A 22,263-nucleotide genomic window follows, 5' to 3' on the forward strand; every position below is an offset into this window, starting at 1 on the left:
GGCGGGCCCTGCTCCAACACTCAGGAAACCGTCCACAGGAAATGCCCACAGGCGCACCTCGGCTGTCAGATGCTGAAGGAAAGGGAGAAAATCAGATACAGCTCCCCGCTAGCAGTTTTATGTCTTATCCAATTACCTTTAAAATATGCAGCATTCCACTTGGTACAGCAAGAAAATGCTCTTAGCAGCAAACTTGCACTTCTGTGTGTGCCACTCTGCTCTGTAATGTCAACTGAGGGTCGTTGGCGCCAATTCAGTGCCAACAGGAATCTCCAATTCGGAGTGTGTCGAAGAAGGGATCTGTTCGGTGCGATGCAGCAGAGCTGTGCAAAGAGCATGGCTGAGAGACCGCCTTGGGCCAGGCCCCTCTCTGGCCAGACAGCTTTGCTCCATACCGGTCTACTTTATGCTACACTGGTCTGCGCCCTTCTGCTGTGGTCTGCTCCATTCCGGACCAATCTGCCTGGCCTGCACTGGTGTGCTCCACTCTGCTCTAGAGAGACATCTTTGGTATTTTAGCTCAGCCAAGGAAACACAATTTTCAGTCGTAGGTGGAAAGGTAAAGTGCATGCCCAAAGGCAGAGGGGAGCTGGCTTATATAGACAGAAGTCCCAGCCCTGGTCCCTGATTGGTCTGTCCTCGTGCAAATGAAGACCCTAAATCAGTGGTTCTCAACCTTTCTAATGCCACAACCCTTTAATACATGTTGTGGTGACCCCAACCATAAAATTATTTTTGTTGCTACTTCATAACTGTAATTTTGCTACTGTTAAGAATCATAATGTAAATATCTGTGCTTTCCGATGGTCTTAGGCGACCCTGCTAGCGGTTCTCAACCTGTGGGTCGAGACCTAAGGCCATCGGAAAACACAGATATTTACATCACGATTCACAACAGTAGCAAAATTACAGTTATGAAGTAGCAACAAACATAATTTTATGGTTGGGGTCACCACAACATGAGGAACTGTATTAAAGGGTCGCAGCATTAGGAAGGTTGAGAACCGCTGATCTAAATCTTCAGTTTGATTGGTCCAAAAGGCACTGTCCTGATTGGACAGCGGAGAGCCTCTCTGGCTGGTCGCTTCACAGCAGCTGTTGGAGAGGGAAAGCCTCAGTCCTATTGGTTGAAAAAAGATACACCCTGCAGGCAGGCAACTCAGTGCAGGCTTCTCCCTGAAGTGCAGTTTTCGTGAGCGAGCCCTACCTGGGAATGGCTTGTTCTTGTTGTTTTATTTGGGCCCAGTTAGCCACCAGGAGACCTTGTTAGTGGGTATCTTCTGTCTCAGTGTCCACAACACAGATTAGTCAAATTTGAACTTTTAAAGTTTGGTAAATACTTTGGTTGCACAAATTTATTCCTTAAATTCCTTTGTATTGGACATAACACTCATATAAAATAGCCTTCACCTTACCGCTTGCTGATTCACAGGTAAGGAGCATGTGGTTTTGGTCGTTGAGCTGTCAGAGGTGTCCTAGTCTCACTGGGTCCCTTCGCCCACCGTGGGTCCCGCCTGCAGCCCCTCTGAGTCCCGGTGCTTGAGCCGGTGCGATCTTTTCCGTGTTCCTCCCCCACCCCCAGGAATACATGAATGAGTTCAAACAAGTTTATACACTTGTACTCCAGAGTCCTGCAGGCAGAGCTGACCTTTAATCCAGGAATATCATTCACTTTCCACTCCTATTGTTTGTAAAGTCCCACAGCCTCACAGCACATAACAGAGGCCTTGTGTCACATCAGTTGAGTTTTGAAGCTAGAGTTTCCAGCCCACGGCAGGAACAGCTGACTCACAGGCACCTCCAGGACCCATCCAGAGCCTGGCTGTTGGGGCAGAGCCTTCATGTGCAGCTAGACAGGAACTTGTGACTGGGTGTGCTCCTGCCTGCCACTCCTCCAGGCGCACATGGGCGGTCCACGCGAGGCACCACGACATCACACTCGCCCCTGCCCTCACACAGAACCCCTGCAAGTTGCTTGAGACACACTTCCTGCGACTCTGCTCTCTGTGACGTGAGTGTGAGGACACCTCCTGCTGGCCTTTCTAGGAGAAGCTCTTCCTCCTTCTCTTGAGATCAGGAAGGTCGCTGCCTGTCTAGGTCATGTCTTCACATATGACAAGGTGGAAATGGCCCTCGTCCCAGTATCTCTCAACTCATGGCTCCCTGGCCCTGGACACTCTTCATCCCTCCACAAGCTGTGGTCATGGTCAGCACACTGACCCCAGACCAGGCCAGGCACTCCTTCCCCGTGGCAGCCATGAGCAATGTGGGCTGAGCCCCATGGACAGGCCCTGCTGCCCAGGCCGGCAGTGCCAGTGGGATTCTCCAGTCCCTTCCAGCACCCTCCCCACCTCCCAGGTGGTCAGCTGCCCTCCTGGTAATAGGCATTGTCAAGGAAGGCTGCTCACCAAATGCTGACTCGGCCTCTGGGTGAGCTGTAGTAATCCACCTGCGAACACTGGTCCAGCCCAGCCCCCTGTGAGCAGTGTGTTTCACGGTCCCTGGGCCCAGGGCACAGCCATGAGTGAGCGCAGTCGGCTGCCTGCCGACCCCCCGCACAGCACAGCAGAGCCTCCGTCCCCCTGCGCTGCAGACCCGCTCCAACACGGTGGCTTCTGTCTGCGTCCCAGCCCAGTGGGTCCTATTTTTGAATGCCACCCTGGGACCTGGGCTACCACCTGTTTTGTACTGTAATTGGATGGGGGTCATCAAGCACCCTTAGATACAGGGGCCTACCAATCTGGAAATGATTTGAATCAAGGTTGACGTGACTGTGAAAGCTGTAAATGTTAACTTGCTGGAAGCTGTGACTGAGTTACCGCCAGGAGGTTGGGAGTTGTGGCTTATTTGCTTTGTCCCCTGGCAGTTTTATTGATCCTGTAAGAAGAGGATGTTTTATGTGTGTATTGGGGACTGGAGAGGGGGAGGGCTGTTGGGCTTAGGTAATGTCAGGGCCAGCAGGGGGACCTGGCCTGGCTGGGTGACTGACCGCAGGGGGGTTTTGGTGGGGCCCATGCCCTGGGGACACCAAGAAGGGCCAGCCCCACCAGACTAAGGCCACACCCGTGAAAGGTGAGGTGCAGCCTCAGGGTCAGCGATGGCCATTGCTTTTAGAACAGAGAGCTCCTGAGTGGTAGCATCCAAACTTGAACCCAGGTCCCATTTTGGATGCTGTGCTCCAGTCCTCTTGGGGTGCCCACTCTGACTTGTGAGTAGGTGCTTCTTAAACAAGTTACCTACTGGTCATAGTCTGTCTTCCTAACTTTAAATTGATAACTTCAGGGTTGTTCTGTGAATTGAGTGATGCGCTATACACTGAAATGTAAAATCCATGAAAGCTAGTTAGAGTGTGTAGCTGAGTTTACAAATGTGAGAATTTTCCAGCCATCTTTCTGTAAGTGAGATCTAATATAATTCCTTTATTGTCAGAGAACATACAGAATGTGACCTGAATCTTTAATTTATTCAGACTTGTTTTGTGGCCCAGAATACCGTCTATCTCAGTGAGTGTTCCCTGCGGGCCTGGAAAGGAGTGTGTGTTCTGTGTTCTACAATTTCATTAACTCAAGTTGGGCCACAGAGCTTTTCGGGTCTTCCGTGTCCTCGCTCGCTTTTTGTCTGCTTGTCTATCGGGCAGTAAGACGGGATTTAAACCTCTGACTGGGATGGTGGGTTTGTCTATTTCTACTTGCACTTCTCTCCGTTTCCGCTTTGTGTGCTTGGAAGCCTGTTTTAGGTGCATCAGTGTTGCAGTGTGGCCTCCTGATGAGCACACCTGTTAGCGTTTTGAAATGACCTGTATTCCTGATGGCTCTGACGTTTTATTTGCTCTGACGTTTCTTTGCCTGATGGTAATATAGTGACTCTTGCTTTCTTTTAATGAGTGTCCGCACGATATGCATGTTTCCAAGCTCTAACCTTTGACCTACATGTGTCTTCATATTGGAAGTGTGTCTTTTATGGGCAGCATGTAGTTGGGTCTTGTTTCTTTATTAAGTCTGACAACTTCTGCCTTTTAATTGCATATTTAGATCATTTGCATTGAAGTGATCATTAAGTTTCAGTCTTTATTTCTTTTTTCATCTTTTCCTGCTTCTTTTGGATTAGTTGAATGTTTTCTTTATGACTCCTTTTTATTTCCCTTCTTGGCTTATTAGCTGTACCTCTTTGTTGTTTTACTTTTTGTGGCTGTTTTAAGGTTTATAGTATAAATCTAATTCATCACAGCTTGCCTTCCCGTGATAACTCGACTTACTTCATAAACGATAAAGAACTGGACAGTGGTGTTCTCCCACTTTTCCCTCCTGCATCTTTTTGCTGGTGCTGTCATGTGTTTACTTTTATACCAGTCATGTACTGTGTTATTATTTTTGTATAAATAGTCAGTTTACTCTTTAAAGACATTCAATTAAATTGGAGAGAGAACCCCACACATTTATCCACTAATGCCGACTGTCCCAGGTTTCTCCGCCCTGGGCGTGACCCGGGTCTGGCTTCCACCTCCAGTGTGCAGGTGAGGGTCCTTCCCACTTCCACCCACTTTGGTTTTGAAGAGACTTTTGACAGAACGCAGTGCTGGGCTAACAGGGCTGTTCCCGTGCTGTGCGCTGTCATCTCCTGGGACCAGGCTTTAAGGATGCTGTGCGCTGTCATCTCCTGGGACCAGGCTTCTCTGAGTCAGGTGGGATGTGTACACTGGGGCCTGGTGGGTGGTAGCTCTTGAGGAGCCACCGCAATGAATGATCCTGACGACACATTGTCCACTTCCCTTCAGTGTTTCGGTGGTCCCCGGCCTGTGTGTACTGTGTTTATCCACATTTATAACTCATTCTTCTTTTTCCCATTCCCACTCGCCTTAACAGGAGGTGGGAAGCAGCTGTGGGGAGGCTCGGGTTCACAAGGTGAGCATAAGGGGCCACTGGGCACCTCAGCTGTGCCCTGGGAGAGAAGCCTTCAGCCCCAACATTGGGCCAGCCGCCAGCTGCATGTGAGAGCCCATAGTAGGTCTTAACCTTTTTATCCTAAGACCCTCACCTGAAAGGTATATGGTACGTCCCTTTCCCCTCCCATGGGGAAGCCACCAATACAGACACACATCAACACCTACAGTGTCCACAGGAGGCACCCCGCCTGGAAAACCCCGCCTGATGGCCCTGCAAGGGACAGGGGTCCTGGGTCAGTGGGAGGAGTACACCCACAGGGGTTCTGTTAAAATGGAACAGTGGAGCTTGCGAGTTTAAGAAGCTCATTCTTCAGACAAGAATCACATGTGGTGTGTTCCCCTTCTCATTAAAACCCCAGACACATGATTTATGGCCCCTAAAATGGGAAACTGGCTGAAAAAAACCACATTTCTGTTCTTCTCGGACTTCTCACTGAGGGACGGGAGGCGGGTGTCGGAGGAGAGTACTGGTCCCCCACAGGAAGTGACATTGTTCTCCCCAAAGATTTGTTACCTTCTAAATCCCTGAACGGTTTTCATCACTCCTCTTATTTGCATCATGGTCTCCTTATTTAAAACGGTCTCTGTAGGGGAACCCCTTGTAAACCACTGCAAGGGTCTGGGTGTTGGGCCGCGGCTGGGCTGTGCTCGGGACGCATCGCCCTGGGAGTGAGCGTGGCCAGCGGCCGTCACAGGAGCACTGGGCGCTCCTTCCCATGCTTTATGGGGTGTGATGCTCCAGTCGCCACTTCCACGGTTTACAACCACATTTTACGACATGGTGGTTTTTTTCCAGCTCAGTGCAAACAGAAATAAAACTGTCCTGGGCTCGCAGGAGAAGGGAGGCCGCGGGCCCTCCCAGCGCCGCAGCCCAGACCAGCAGGGCTCCGTGTCTGCAGGGGTCAGCACACGGAGCAGGCCCCACCCGTACCCCCGCCTCCCGGCAGGTCATAAATCCTCATACGGAGCCGCACGTGGTGCTCCCAGGGAGCCAGGCTCTTGGAAAATAGAGCCTTCCTTTCAAGGAATTCCATGTTGTCAGGGACTGCGAGTGTCACCGTCACCGTATTTGTTCTCGTTTACATGGCGCAGTGAAGCCCCAGGCGGGCTGAGGGCATAGGGCCCGCCTGGGGGCTCCCACCTGAAGTATCGACTCCTTAACCCCCAGGAGCGGGGAGCCACTGGCCTTCCAGCCCCCCACCGCGCCCAGGCCCCATTGGTCGGTGCTTCCATGGCGCATGCTCTCCCTCCCAGCACCTCACCTGTGGGAGCTAAGGAACAGCACATAAATCTGAAGCAGCAGGAACTTGCAGCAGGCGTCCCAGCTCATTAGTGGGGTCATGTCCTTCCCCTGCTCAAGCCTGATGTGCCCCTTCGCCAGCATTCGAGTCCTCTGTCCAGGCTCCCGAGGCATGGACCCAGAGGCGGGGGCTCCGGGAGGACACAGTGACTCATGCAGCCTGGGAAACGTGGTCCCTGTGGTGCGGTGCCTGGAGGGCCGGCGCACACCGAATGTGCACTTATGTTCAGGAAACGAAAAGCACCGGAGCCCCAGCCCGGAGCCCGGGTGCCCTGCCGGGTGCCAGGACGGGCCTGGAACCTCAGTGGGAAGGAAGGAGTGCTACCGAGGTGGCCGCGGGGCTGAGAACACGCAGCCGCTCGGCTGTGGCGGGTTCTGTGTGCTGGTCGTGGGCACTGCTCAGCGATTTACTCCTTTTAGACCCAGGCTGTTTATTTATTTTGGAAACGCTTAGGGGGTGTCGTTAAGCCTGATCTCTGCCGCCAGCGCCCGCTTCTCCGCTGCTGTTCCCTCCGAAGACGGGCTGTGCAGGCGCCTGCCCTCCTGCATCGCTCGGTAAAGGGCCTGGCTGCTTCCCCAGCTCTGAGCGAGCAACAAGCGGACTGTTTGTGTTCTCACTTTTATGGCTGCACACGTAGCGGGGCTGCCCGTCGGGGAGGCGCGGGCTCCTTGAGAAACCCCCCGGGATGCAGAGGCCCCAGGCCGCCGGAGAAGGAGCCGCTTCGGGATGCTCAGCCGTGACTGCTCTGGAGGTCACGCGGAAGCACGTCCCTCCCCATGTGGCCGGTTCATTCCCCTCGCGGATGCTTCTCTGAGTTTGTTCTCACCCGCTGGACCCCGAGTGAGGAGGCCCGGACGCAGGTCCCGTCCCCCCCCGTGGCTGTGCATATAAGCTCCGCTGGCCGTTCTGCACACCTGGTGCCCAGTCCTCTGTGCTCACCGGGCCCCCTCGTCAGGCTGCTCTGAGGGTGAGGGCCTGGGGCCTCTGCAGGGGACCCGAGGGCAGTCAGGGCCGGGCGAAGCGAGCAGGGAGCCGTGCTCCGCGAGCCCTGCTGTGTGCCTGCCGCCGGCGGGAGAGGGCCGTGCCTTCCAGCCCACCCGAGTGTCCGCCACTCCTGGGCGCGGTGTGTCCACTCCGCCAGGGCTGGGGGCTGGCATAGCAGAAACCTCAGGAGAGACAAAGCAAGGCCCACAGGCAGCATGGACAGGTGGGCCTGTGCACTTCCGGCCTCCGCCTCGGCCCAGGACTGAGCTGGGTGGCCCCCGGCCCCAACCTGCTCATGGCTGTCCCTGTGGGCGTCTCCAGGACTCAGGGGACAGGCAGGACTGACAGGGACATTTCTGCTCAAAGTCTGTTTCCCTACTGGCTGGCAGCAGGGCCCCGCTCAGCCCCAGGCCCCCCATCCTTGTGTGTGGCCCATTTCCCAGCCAGCGAAGCTCCCTGCCCTCAGGTGCCCTCAGGCCAGTCCCGAACTGGATTTATAAAGTCCAGTCTCTCTAGCCCAGGAACACAGTGCCCTTTTCAACAAGGGCCCAGGGGGTGAGAAGAGAAGGTCCTCAGACCCACATTTGTGCCCCGACCTGGGCTGGCCACATCCCATGGGTGGAACTCAGGGTGTCCACTCCACCAGGTAAGGGGTCAGGGCCAGCTCAGCCCGGAGCCAGTGACGATGCTGACATAGCCATGGATGCAGCCACACCATCCCGCCTGCTTTAACCAGCCCTCCTGTGCTGGCGGGGTGGGGTGGGTGGGGGCACAGAGGGCCCTGGGCCTCTACCTTCTCGCTCTACCTGGTGGTTGTGGGCGGAGGAGCTGTGTTGATGACAGGAGCCCACGGGGAAGCTGGGGTGCATAAGGGGCCCCCATTTCCGCCTCCCCTCTCCGTGGCAGGACACGGCAATCTTGTCAAAACTCACCCTCCCTGGCTGGCTGGGACTGTTGGTAAAAGCAGGGCCTTTACCATCAAAGAAGTAGACAGGGCCCACTGTCCCTCTGCCAAAACCAGGGCCCAGCGGCCTGCTGCCCTCACCTGTGTGGGCCACCGAGAGCTTTCTGAAACTGAGCCCTGAAATGTCACGGGGCTGGGGGGGGCCTCATCCTGACTTGGGGGACAAGGAGTGGTTGTTCTGTCACCACGTGCCAGCCTTCTTCCTGGTGCTGCCGGAGAGAACAGCCTGTGCGGTGGGGTCCCCTCTCCCGGTGGGCTCCTGCAGGGAGCCAGCCCCCCGCCTGCAGACGAGCACCCTCACCTGTGGTCCCTCTGGCCCCCCCCCCCCCCGGCACTTCTTGGCCCAGGTGCTGGGCGCCTGGTACACATTCCTGTCCGGGGCCACAGGCACCTTGGGGTAGGCTTGCACATTCACACGTGCGCCTACACACGTACTGAATCCAGAGAGAGCTCTGCTGTAAAAAAAAAAAAAAAAAGCCAAAACATTTGGAACTAATTTTGATGGTTTTTTTTCTGGTGTTGGTGATACTGCTGTTAACCACCAGACTATCTGCAGCTTTAGGACTGTGAGGGTTTCACGTGGCTCAGACATTACCTGGCGTGTAGCGCATCTGTGGTCAGAAAGCTCAGGCCTCTGAGTAGAGACACCCCCGTGTCTGTCCCACCCCCGTGGCTCCCCTCCCCCTGCCTCTCCATCTTGCCCTCCCTCCACATGCACAAGTGAGAGCAGGCACTCTTGCTGGGAGAGGCCTGCTGCGTGCTCCCCAGAACAACAGAAACCCCCTCAGAGCACAGTTAAACCCCGAGATCGATGAGCTAGATTGACACGGACTCGGGGTCTGCTGAGCAGCCCAGAGACAGTGGTGCCCAGTCAGAAGGACCTGCTCCCAGGAGACACAGCGGTGCCCAGGGCAGGACAAGGGGGGGGTCAGGTGATCCTGGAGCATGTTTAGTGCCAGAAAGTAGAAAAATGCTTAGAAAGTGGTGTGGATGTCAGAACACAGGACTGTAACCCACTGGGTAAAATAACTCACACGTCCACAGTGGCACAAGGGCACCCCGGAGAGGCCGGGCAGCCTCTCCTCACGGCGGACACCACGCGAGGAGCGAGGCCCGCCGCTGACAGCTGTTGCTGAGGCCTGCGTGTGATCACCGTGCACCGGGAGAACGCCCTCCTTTGGGGAAGTTCACACTGAAGTGCTTGGTGTTTCAGCTGCCTCTTAAATAGCACAGGAGACATGCATGCCTGGGGGACGGGGGAGGGAGTGGTACCATGGAAACTTCTGAAGGTTCAGGGGTTTTCTTTACTATTCTTGTAACTTTTCTTAAGTCAAAAGCATGTCCAAATGAAAAGTTAGCGGGGAAAAAACCCTTTCCCAGAGGGGTCAGCGACCCTGCCACAGCTGCCCTCCCACCTGAGCTGCCAAGGGCGTCACCATTTTCATGACTTCTTCCCGCTGCCTCTCATTCATTCCCGCCACCGGAGTGTCAGGCTTCAGGGCGCACAGGCTGTTGTGCTTTGACCAGTGTCTCCTTAGAGCCAGCAGTCACCTCCCTGTGCCCTCCCCACAATAGGGGACCAACAGGCCAGGGACTTTTCTTGTGTCCACAGCAAATCTGAGAGGACGCATGCCCAGGGTCGAGGTAGGAGCCAGGCTGCAACCACACCAGAGCTGGGGTACCTGAGGGGCCGGGGCCTGGAGGACCAGGTGACAGAGGAGCAGCCAGGTCACAAGCGGCAGCTGCGCTTCCTTCCTCTGGGATCTAAACCATGTGTGACAAGGTCAAGTCCATTCAATATCAGGAACATCGTTAAGTTTCAAAATTGGAGTCATGTTGGCACAACGGGTATTACCCATCTGTTTGCCCAGCCTTTCCCTGACGGTGGCTACGGGGCGTGTGGGATGTGTACATGTGAACACAAGTGCCCAGGAGTGAGAAGGGTACCTGTGTGTGTGCTTGGGAGCGTGAGGAGGCCCAGGCCTTGGGGAGGGGAGGGAGGTGGGTACAGTAGACCTCACCACACCCTTCACGTATCACCATTCTCCACAGACGGGAAAGGGAGCCAGCTCACGTTAGAGCTGGTGTCCCTCAGCATGGAGGGTCCCTGTGCACGAGATCGTGCCTTCACCAACAGCTGGATGTCCCACTGGGACCTCCGTAATGGGACCGTGAGCCCAGTTTAAGGCATGTCCAGACCTTCGTGGGTAGGAATGTACCCAGCCCCACACAGTGTTGGCACAGCTGGCTCCTCTGAGCGTTGATGGCCACGTGGCCTGCTCCCAGCCTCAGCTACAGATGGCGGTGGGAGAGCACAGGGCTTGTGGTCAGAGGTACCGAGCCTGTCAGATGGGCCCTGGGGTGGCCAGCACCACGGCTGAGTCAACACGCAGCCTCCTGGGTTGCATCGTGCCCACCCACTTTCAACATGTGTGTTCCCAGGAACACACACTCGGGGCCGGGACCCTGTTCCCCAGCCTTCATTGCCCTTTAAGCAGAAACCAAACCGTATGTGAGTATTCGCCTGAGACAGGCCCCACATTCTGCCCCTCCCCCGTGCCCTGTCCTCCGCATGGGGCTTTCTAGTGCCCAGTGCTGCTCAGGGCTCTCACCACCGCCTCCCAGCATCTGGGCTCCCAGGAACCAGAGCAGTGCAGGCAGGCGGGGTCCTGTGGGATGCAGCTCAGGGTGTAGCTCACAGGTCTCCTCCTGTCCCACAGACGCAGCCGGTGCCCAACCCCATGGCCTACTTCCTGCATCACTCCCCATGGTGGGTCCACCGCTTCGAGACCCTCAGCAACCACTTCCTGGAGCTGGTGGTGCCCTTCTTCGTCTTCCTCGGACGGCGGATGTGCGTGCTCCATGGCGCCTTACAGATCTTCTTCCAGGTGAGGCCTGCAGACCCCTGGGGGCCTGAGCGCCGCTTGTCAGTTCCCAAGAAAACACTGTTGGGATTTTCAGTTTCTGTCCTGCTTACTGTTTGTTTTTGTTGAGTGTAACCTACAAGCTGTAATAGGGATGCCCTCGGGACTTCTAGTCGTGCTCCTGTCTTTTCCCTTGTTGTCTGGGGTCTGTGCGGTGCGGGCTTGCAGGTTCATTGGGCAGCAGGAGAGGCCCCACTGATTCCAAGGAGAGGCTCTCTGGCTACTGGGTGTGGCTGTGGGTTGGTGGTCTGGTGGTGGGTTCTGTGACTGCCTTTATCAAGTTCTCTTCCATTTCTAGTTCACTAGGAAGTTTTGTTTGTGGTTTTTGTTTTGGGTATTTTTAATCTTGAATGAATGTTGAATTTTTTTTAAATACATTTTTATTGATTTCAGAGAGGAAAAGGGAGGGTGAGAGAGAGTGATAGAAACATCAATGATGAGAGAGAATCATTGATTGGCTGCCTCCTGCACACCCACTACTGGGGATGATGCCTGCAGCCCACGCAAGTCCCCTGACAGGGAATAGAACGGCAACCTCCTGGTTCATAGGTTGACAGCTGAGTCATACCAATTGGGCTAAATGCTGAATTTTAACAAATGTTGAATTTTCTCCACCAGTCGTGAGATCACTTTTTCTTTCTCTCTAATCTGTAAACGTGGCGAATTGCATTAATACTGCTAATGTTGAACCAATTTTACATCCCTAAGAAAAACTCAGCTTAGTCATGCTGTGTATATCAAGATGTTGCATGATTCGTTAATATTTTGTTTTGGATTTTGCCTGGTTGACAGTGAATGACACTGGTCTGTAATTTTCCATTTTGCACTGGCCTTAACTGGCTCTGTTCAGGTTTTACTGACACTACAGAGTCATCGAGGGCTGGCTCCCTTCTCTGAATGAGTTCACGGGCCTCTGGGTCTCTGTGGTCATCCATGAATGCCTTTGGTGACTGTCAGACATGCAGGGTTTTCATTTCTCCTGAAGGCAGCTTTAGTGACATTTTCCTGGGAATTTGTCCGTTTCATCTGTTTTCAAATTTATTGGCCAAAAAACAACAACAGAAAGTCATAATATTCTCTTATATTTGCAGAGTCTGAGTTTGTGACCTTCTCTTTCAGCCCATGTCCTTCTCTCCAGTGCAGCTCTTAGCACAGAGCAAGATTCTTTTAAAAATGAGGCCGACTTTCACTCTCTTCTACATAACAAGCCCATTCATCTCGCTGGTGTCTGGGTTCATTTCCATATCTTCGTGTGTTTTTTTCTTTTTGTCCCTTTTAGCTTTCTTTAGAGGTTTTTCTCATTCCATTATTTTCCCCTCCTAATTAGTAAGTTATACACTCGTATTTCTTTCAAGTGAGTATATACTTAGTTAACTGAAAGTCTAAATTTAATCCCTATCTTTGCACCGGAAGGCCCTAAAGCCTTAGAATGCTTTAACTGTCTCTGTCCCTGTCTGCTCGTTTGCTTTCACTGCCCCAGTATTTACGCTCTATTTTTTTGTTTTTCAATTAATAGACTGTTTTAGAACAGATTTAGATTTACAGAAAACTGAGCAGTGTAAAGAGGATTCCCTTAACCCTCCTCCCCGCACAGTTTCCCCATCATGAACATCTTGTGATGGGTTAGTTATAACTGGTGAGCCAACATTGGTGCTTCATTATTAACTGAAGTCCCATTTCTACTCCGGGTGTCTCAGGTGCTGTACTCTCTGTGGGTTTGGACAGATAGATGTGCCATGTATCCATCACTGCAGTATGGTCACTGCCTGGAGTCCTCTGTGCTCTCAAGGTTCATTCTTCCCCCTCCGGCCCCCACCCCTGTCAACCACTGATCTCTTTACTGTCTGCATAGTTTTACCTTTTCCAGAGTGTCATGTAGTTAGAATTATCAAGGATGTAGCATTTCAGGCTGGCTTCTTTACGCAGTAATATGCATTTGAGGTTCCTCTTGTCTTTTTTGTGCCTTGAGAGCTCATTTCTTTTCATTGCTGAATAATATTCCGTTTTCTGGATGTTGAATCAGTGGGACCCTCTGAGGCTATAAACTATCCAGAGCTGGTTGAATACAGAGCCTTGGCTGGCCAATGACCCTTGCCAGCAGCCAGGGGCATTCTGCACTGTACCCACTCCGTACGTCATGAGGCCCCATGGCCCTGTGGTCTCAAGCCAGTGGTCAAGGCTCCAGGCAGAGGCTTGAGCATCCACCAGCACAGGTGCCACCTCATGCTGGGCCTTCCCCTGTTGTCTGAGGATGCCCCGCCAGCGGCTCCCGCCTCCCCTCCCAATGGAGAACATGGGTCCGGCTCTGAGGCAGCTCAGGGCCCTGCCTGGCACAGCCGTAGGAGGAATGAGGCCTGCTATGACTTCATGGCTACCAGGGGATCGAGACCCACTCCTGGGGCTGCAGGGCATTAATTAGTCTCTGCTTTTGCTGCTTTTATAAGTGTTGAAACAGTGGGACCCTCTGAGGCTATAAACTCAACTGGGCCTTCAGGCATCCCTCAGGCTACACTGACTGGCTTTCTGTTCCAGTCAACTGCAGCTGGCTTTGACAAGCGCTAATGAAAAACAAGTTGTCCTGTTACCTACAAAAATAATTGAGCGAAGTTTGGTTACTAGTGCATGTGTAAGTCAGATCCGGGAAGATCCTTACATTGACCCCGGAACCAGGGGTCTCGAAATGCCCTGCTTGTTCACAGTGCACTTGGCTCGAGTCTCACTTTGAGTCAGGGCATGGACCAGCTATCTGGACCTGGCCTGGGGGCGTGTCTGAATCCTGGCCCAGCCAGGGCACCTGACACCCAGGTGGGAAGGGGGATGGGCAGTGGCCCAGGGCTCAGTATAAACGACTCCCAGCAGCCTCGGGCCAAATGGCTAGGTCTTGACTTAGTTCTGGGTTCCGCTGCCCAGGTGCACAGTGGTGGGTCTAGTGGCCCAGAAACACTGGGCAGAAGAGGGCCAGAGCTAGACCTTGAAGGGCCTGGCTGCCAACCCGCAGCTCTGGACATTGTTCCAGAAGACTAGCCCACATATTTGCCTTCCACCCCGACGGTCCTGGGAGCCCCTGGTCTGTCGCGCCTTCAGGAGTCAGGCTGAGGTGTCCAGAGCAGAGGACGAGTGCCAGCTGGCGCAGCTGCAAGGTGTTCAGCCCTGGCAGGCAGGGTGGGGTCTCGGGTTGGGGGCCACAGGGTGCAGGCTCCTGGCGGGGGTTCAGCTCTCCATGGGGCTGCTGCACAGGCCTTGGGCATGTCGGTCACTTTGGGGAGTGCCCTGTGTTAGGTGCGCTGCATGGGCTTATGAGGTACCCTGACAGAGGCCAAGCTCCGGTCTCTGCCGGAGACCCCAAGAGGCGTTTCTGGTTCTGTTTGTTTCCGTCCATTCCCTTGGGAGAGGATTGAGGATATGAGTACCTCACCTCCTCCCACACTGAGTTTACACAGCTGTTCCGGAGGATTCTGCAAGGCCATTGTCTGCTAGAGAGGTGCACCACCCCAGCTCAGCCCCCTGCTCTAATGCCAAGCCACAAGCCTGAGGGAGAGACCCTGGAGGGGGCGTCGGGTTCCACCGTGGGGCTGGGCAAACGGCCCAACCTAGCCCGGGACGGGCATTCGCCAGGCAACACTCCTGGTCAGTGCAGACCGAATTCTTGGATCCCAGACCAGATTCTCCTTCTCCTCCCACCACGTCCTGCTCTTTCTAATCTCTGACTTTGCCTGGAGTCCTGGAGCTGTCTCGCAGTGGGCCATCCCCATGGCTGTGGGCACCGAGAGCTGCCTCCACCGGCCCTGAGTTCCTTGCCCAGATTGGGGTCACGGGATATCTGCCCCTGGGCTCCTGGTTGCAGAAAGTCTCCTGCGAGTGTGCATGTGTCCTCTGCAAGGCCGTGCAAGCTGAGCGCACAGCAGGGAGTTCCAGAAGCCCATCCCTCCCTCCTCGGGGTTGTGTTGTGTCATCCTAGAACATCTGCTGCCGCGTCTCCTGGGCCCAAGATTCCAGCGCTCACCACTCATCTTCCTGCCCACGGTCCAGCTCCGGCCGCCCCAGCACAGGCCTTGGTCCACTGCCCCATCCGGGTCTCCTGCAGGCTGCACGGTGCACTGAGGGTGCAATTAGGGCTCCACCGACCGGTGTAAACACAGATGGACCCTGTGATGGATGAATCTCCCTCAGAGGAGACGCTGCAGCAAAGCCAAGAAAGATCACAGCCCTCTCCAGCACGTGACGCCAGGCTCCATTTTTCCTATTAAAAACATGGCCATCCAGATGGATGGGGCAGATAAAGGGGACACACGGCCGGTGTGTGCCTGACAAGGGCTCTGAGCACAGCCAAGTGATGTCCCCATGGTTTCTGCTGCTTTATTAGAAACAGGGTTTCATCCCCAAACTGTTGAACCCTAGTTCTCTAGGTCAGGGCCACCCAGCTGCACTCACATTGGAATAGCCCGAGGGAGTTCTTTGGAAATATGCTTGTGCTGGGGCCACCCCACCCGGACCCACGAAGATGGGACCTCCAGGAGGGCCAGGCGTTGCTCAGAGGTCATTTAGGGCCATGTGGCCGTGCCTTTCGAAGTGCACTCCCGAGTTCTCACCCAGATAAACCTGTCAGGCCTTGGGGGTCCTGTTGTACCAGATCATTCTGGATCAGGGTCATGTGGGCCAGGTACAGAGAATGACCCTCCCAGGGGCTGGCTCCACCCAGGTCTGCAGCAGAGCTGGTGTCACCAGGCACAGATTCAAAGCTACTGTCCATCAAGATAGTGGTGCCAGATGGACAGCAATGCCACCCCGAACCTCAGGAAGAAGGCTTGACTCCTGGGAGGTGTCCGGCCTGGCTGTGCTGTGTCCTCGTTCCAGTGGCCCAGGCTTATGTCTACCACAGCATCAGACAGGGCCGGGCTGGAGCACCAGGGCCGCAGGGATATGGATCTCCCGCTGGTGCTTGTGTGAGGTTGTGGGGTAACTGGTTATTTTTTCCATTTCTTTTTTTCAAAGATTCACGTGGGTCCCATCCCTGCCTGTGCTGAGCAGCTGGGCCCTCTCCCCTGGGAGTCTGTCACTCACCGACGGCCCTGGTCAGGTCTGCCCTGTTGGCCACCACCAACCCCCTTATTCACCATAGTGGGTGGAATTTGGAGCATCAGGGATAGCCTGGGCTGTCTGCCGCCCAGAGAGGCTTGGGTTGTAGCTAGCAGACGACAGGGTTCCAAATCAAAGCCAGGAAAAGCCCCCTGGAGCCTCTGCAGCATCACCAATCGCATCTCAGGGCCACTGTCCATGCCAGTGGGTATGGCCCTCACGTGTCTGGAATAAACAGCGACCCCAGGGGCACTAAGAGTCCCCTTGGTACTTTTTTTTTTAAAATATATTTTATTGATTTTGTACAGAGAGGAAGGGAGAGAGAGAGTTAGAAACATCGATGAGAAAGAGTCATCGATCAGCTGCCTCCTGCACACCCCCTACCTGGGATATGCCCGCAACCAAGGTACATGCCCTTGACCGGAATCGAACCCAGGTCCCTTCAGTCCCCAAGCCGACGCTCTATCCATTGAGCCAAACCAGTTTTGGCCCCTTGGTACTTTTATTATTGACAGTATTCCCTATGCTGCAGTTCATATCCTTGTGACTGTTTGTAACTACCCATTTGTACTTCTTAATCCCTTCACCTTTCACCCAGTCTCCCAACCCTTCCTCCCATCTGGCAATCAGTTTATTTTCTGTATTTTTGTGTTTTTCATTTGTGTGTTTTTTTTAATTCCATATATAGTGAAACCATACAGTGTTTGTCTTTTCAGTTGCTTCACTTCACTTAGCTTAATGTACTATAAGTCTATCTATGCTGATGTAAGTGGTAAGAGTTTGTTCTTTTCTATGACCAAGTAATATTCCATTGTATATGTGCACCACGTCTTCTTTATCCAGTCATCTGTTAATGGACTGCATAGGCTGCTTCCATACCTTGACTATTGTAAAGTATGTTGCAATGAACATGAGGATTCATATATCTTTTCAAATTAGTGTTTTAGATTTCTTTGTATACTTAGACTTGGAATGGCTGGGTCATAAGTTGGTTCTATTTTTAATTTATTAAGGAACCTCCATATTGTTTTCCATAGTGGCCACACCAATTTGTAGTCCCACCAACAGTGCACAAGGGTTTCCTTTTCTCCAAATCCTCACCAAAACTTGTGTTGATTTGTTGATGATAGCCTTTCTGATAAGTGTGAGATGATATCTCATTGTGGTCTTAATATGCATTTCTCTGATGATTAGTGATAATGAGCATCTTCTCATTTGTCCATTGTCCATCTGTATGTCCTCTTTGGAGAAATGACTGTTTGGTTCCTCTGCCCATTTTTAATTGAATTTTTGTGGATTTTTGGTGTTAAGTTATGTGAATTCTTTATAAATTTTGGATATTAACCTCTTATCGATGTATCATTGGCCAATACCTTCTCCCATTTGGTGGGTTGAGTTTTCGTTTTGTTGATGGTTTTCTTTGCTTTGCAAAACTTTTTAGTTTGATGTAGTCTCATTTATTTATTTTGTTTTATTTCCCTTATCTGAGGAGATATGTCCAAAAAAAATTACTAAGAGCAAAATCAAAGAGTTTACTGCCTAAGTTTTCTTCTAGGAGTTTTATAGTTTCCTGTCTTACGATTTTTTTAATCCATTTTTTGTTCATTCTTATATAATATATGGTATAAGAAAGGGGTCTAGTTTTGTTTTATTTTTTTTGCATGTACGACCAATTTCTAACATCATTTATTGAAGAGACTGTCTTTACCCCATTGTATATTCTTACATCCTTTGTCACAGATTAATTAACCATGTAAGCATGGCTTTATTTCTGGGCTCTCTATTCTGTTCCATTGATCAATGTGTGTGTGTTTTTATACCAGTACCACATGGTTTGATTACTATAGCCTTATAGTATAGTTTGATATCAGGTAACATTATGCCTCCAACTTTGTTCTTCTTTCTCAAGATTTTTGTGGCTCTTCAGGGTCTTTTGTGGCTCCACATAAATTTTGGGATTATTTATTCTAGTTCTGTGAAAAATGACATTGGTATCTTAATAGGGATTGCATTGAATCTATAGATTACTTTAGGTAGTTTGGAAATTACAATGACAGTTTTACTTCCTCCTTTCCAATTTGGATACCTTTTATTTTTTCTTCTTGTTTTATTGCTGTGGTTAGGACTTCCAGTAGTATCCTATAAAATAAAACCCTAATATGCAAATTGATCGAACAGGGAACCACCAGTTGGCAGGGGGCAGGGCCAGCCAGCACGTGGAATCAGGCCAGCCAAGGCGAGTGCCAGCGGGGAGAGGGAGGGGACAGCAATGGGGGCAAGGGGTGGGTGGCAGCGACCAGTGATGGCAGAGGGGTGATGAGGGGAGTGGGAGCCAGCCACTTCCCAGCCGGCACAATTCCCTGATCTGCCCACCCAGTTACATCCCACAGAGGGAAGCAAGACTGCGGCCTCTAGTCTTGAATAAGAGTGGGGAAAGTGGATATATTCCTGTCTCCTTCCTGATCTTAAGGGAAATGTGTTCAGTTCTTCCCCATTGAGTATGAAGTTAGCTGTAGGTTTATCAGATATGGCCTTTATTATGTTGAGGTATGATCCCTCTTTGTCACTTTGCTGAGAGTTTTTATCATAAATGGATGCTAGATTTTGTCAAATGCTTTTTCTGCATCTATTGATATGATCATATGATTTTTTACCCTTTATTTTGTTTGTGGTGTATCACAGTAATTGATTTGTGGATATTGAACCAACTTTGAACCCCAGGAATAAATTCATTTGATCACAGTATATGATCTTTTTAATGTATTGCTGAATTCAGTTTGCTTTTATTTTGTTGAAGATTTTTGCAGCTATGTTAATCAGGGATATTTGCCTCTAATTTTTTTTTTTTTTTTTTTTTTTTTTTGTAATGTTTTTGTCTGGTTTTGAAATCATGGTAATGCTAGCCCCATAAAATGAACTTGGAAGCCTTTCCTCCTCTTGAATTTTTGGAATAGTTGGAGAAGGATAGGTGTTAGTTCTTTGAATATTTGATAAAATTCCCTTGTGAAGCCATTCAGCCCAGGACTTTTGTTGGTAGTTTAATTATTGACTCAATTTTATTAGTAGTTCTTAGTCTGTCCAGATTTTCTCTTTCTTCTTGGAAGATTGTATGTTTCTAGGAATTTATTGATTTCTTCCAGATTGTCCAATTTGTTGGCATATAATTGTCTGTAGTATTTTCTTATAATCCTTTGTATTTCTGAGGTGTCAGTTGTTTCTTCTCTTCTTTCATTTCTGATTTATTTGGATCCTCTTTATTATTTTTTTTTTTTTAGTCTTGTTAAAGGTTTATCAATTCTGTTTATCTTTTCAAAGAACCAGCTATTGGTTTCATTAAACTTTTATATTTTTTTAGGCTCTATTTCACTTATTTCTTCTCTGATCTTTATTATTTCCTTCCTTCTACTCACTTTAAGCTTTGTTTATTCTTTTTCTAGTTTCCTTAGATATAGGTTGGATTGTTTATTTGAAATGTTTCTTGTTTCTTGAGATAGGCCTATAATGCTGTGATTTTTCTGTTTTCACTGTGTCCCATAGATTTGGAGTCATTGTGTTTTCATTTTCTTTTTTTAATATGTTTTTTATTTGGTTTTTATAGAGAGATGAGGCGAGAGGGATAGAGAGATAGAAACATCAATAAGAGAGGAACATCATAGATGGGCTGCCTCCTACACGCTCCCTACTGGGGATCAAGCCTACAACCCAGGCATGTGCCCTGACCAGGAATCGAACAGGCGCCCTTTTGGTTCCTCAGTCGATGCTCAACCACTGAGCCACACTGGTTAGGCTGTGTTTTTATTTTCATTTGTCTCAAGCCATCTTTTTGTTTCTTAACTTCATTGTTAACCCATTCATTGTTTAGTAAGCATGTGTTTTAGCCTCCATGTATGTTTTCAGTTTTCTTGTCATTGATTTCTAGATTCAGACCATTGTGGTCAAAGAAGATGCTTGATATGATTTCAGTCTTTTTAAATTTATTGAAACTTGTTTTGTGACCTAACATGTGGTCTGTCCTGAAAAAAGTTCCATGTGTGCTTGAAAAGAATGTATATTCTGCTGCTTTGGGGTGAAATGCTCTAAAATATCAATTAAATCCATCTGGTCTAATGTGTCATTTGAGGCCACTGTTTCCTTGCTGATTTTCAGTCTGTATGATCTATCCATTGATGTCAATGGGATGTTAAAGTCCCCTACTATCCCTGTATTACCCGTTGACCCCTCCTTTTATATTCATCAACATTTGCTTTATGTATTTAGGTGCTCCTATGTTGGGTACATAAATGTTTATAAGGGTTATAGCCTCTTGTTGGATTGGTCCCTTTATTATTATGCAATGTCATTCTTGGTCTCTTATTATACCCTTCGTTTTAAATTCTCCTTTGTCTGGCCGGGACCGGTCTGGCTCAGTGGATAGAGCGTCGGCTTGGGGACTGAAAGGTCCCGGGTTCGATTCCGGTCAAGGGCATGTACCTTGGTTGCGGGCATATCCCCAGTAGGGGGTGTGCAAGAGGCAGCTGATCGATGACTCTCTCTCATCGATGTTTCTAACTCTCTCTCTCTCCCCCTTCCTCTCTGTATAAAATCAATAAAATAAAAAATAAAAAAAAATTCTCCTTTGTCTGATAGAATTATTGCTATCCCAGCTTTTTTTATTGTTATTTCCATTTATAAGAAGTACTTGTCTTTACTTTCAGTCTGTGTGTCTTTCAATCTGAAATGGATCTCTTGTAGATGGCATATGTATGAATCTTGTTTTCTTATCCATTCAGCCACCCTCTGTCTGTTGGAAAATCAACTGACAGTCCTATGAGAACTTCCTTGTGTGTATCTAACTGCTTTTCTCTTGCTGCTTTTAAGATTCTCTCTTTGTCTTTAACCTTTGCCATCCTATATAATAAAAGGCTAATATGCAAATAGACCAAACAGCGGAATGATGAGTTGCTATGACTCACCTGACCATGAGGGGACAGGCAACTCAGGAGCTTCCCCCTGAGAGCGCCGCTCAGCCAGAAGCTGGACTCATGGCTGGCAAGTGCAATGGTGGTGGCAGGAGTCTCTCCCGCCTCTGCAGCAGCACTAAGGATATCCGACTGACATCCTTGAGGGCTCCCAGACTGCGAGAGGGCACAGGCCAGGCTCAGGGACCCTCACTCCTGCCCCCCTTGAGTGCACAAATTTCATGCACCGGGCCTCTAGTTTTTATTATAATGTGTCTTGGTGTAGGCCTCTTTGGGTTCATCTTATTTGGGACTCCCTATGGTTTCTTTCATAACCTCATTGTTAATCCATTCATTCTTCAGTAGCATTGTTTTCAACAACCATAACCATCATACACAAGTCTCTATACTTCCTGGATTTGCATGTCTGTTTCCTTCACCAGGTTAGGGAAGTTTTTCATCACTATTTCTTCAAATAGGTTTTCAATCCCTTGCTCTATCTTCTTCTCCATCTGGTACCTCTATGATGCAAATGTTGGTATGTCTGATGTAATCCCAGAGGTCCCTTGAACTATTTTTTTTTTTTTTCTGTTTTGATTGGGTGCAACCAAGGCTGCCTGTCACCAGAGCTGGGCCTGGGCCACTCAGCAAGAGACACATGACACACTGAGTCCAGTTGCCACCTGCCTGGGGCTTTAAAAATGTCCAAGACAGTTTTTTTGTTTGTTTTTAATATATTTCTATTGATTTCAGAGAGGGAGGGAGAGGGAGAGAGAGAGAGAAACATCAATGATGACAGAGAATCATTGATCAGCTGCCTCCTGCACACTGCCTGCCTCCCACAATGGGGCCTACAACCCAGGCATATGCATTGAAGAGAATCAAACTCTGAACTCCTGGTTCATAGGTTGACACTCAACCACTGAGCCGCACTGGCTGGGTGACAGTTCTTAAGGACGTCTGCATCACAGGCTGAGGCTGTGGTAGAGATTCCTGTCACAGAAGTGCACCTGCCCAACTATGATCACAGCTCACACAACATTCTATATGGCTGATTTCACTTGTCATTGTAAGCTTTACAATCATTGTTTTCAATAGCCATAACCATCATTCACAAATTTTTTAAATAATTATT

The 22,263-nt window shown here is 50.4% G+C and overlaps 1 protein-coding gene across 3 annotated transcripts in view; it reads left to right on the plus strand.

Moving 5' to 3' along the window:
- LMF1 (lipase maturation factor 1) overlaps positions 1 to 22,263 on the plus strand; it is a 115,606-nt gene that overhangs the window by 71,966 nt on the left and 21,377 nt on the right. For all 3 annotated transcript variants that reach the window (XM_084881219.1, XM_084881217.1, XM_084881218.1), the window contains one exon: positions 10,912 to 11,079. In XM_084881219.1, the coding sequence (XP_084737345.1) occupies positions 10,912 to 11,079 (168 nt within the window). The remainder of the gene's footprint in view (positions 1 to 10,911; positions 11,080 to 22,263) is intronic.

Source organism: Pipistrellus hanaki (genome assembly GCF_964339955.1).
Source record: "Pipistrellus hanaki genome assembly, chromosome: 4".
In the NCBI taxonomy this organism is placed as follows: domain Eukaryota; kingdom Metazoa; phylum Chordata; class Mammalia; order Chiroptera; family Vespertilionidae; genus Pipistrellus; species Pipistrellus hanaki.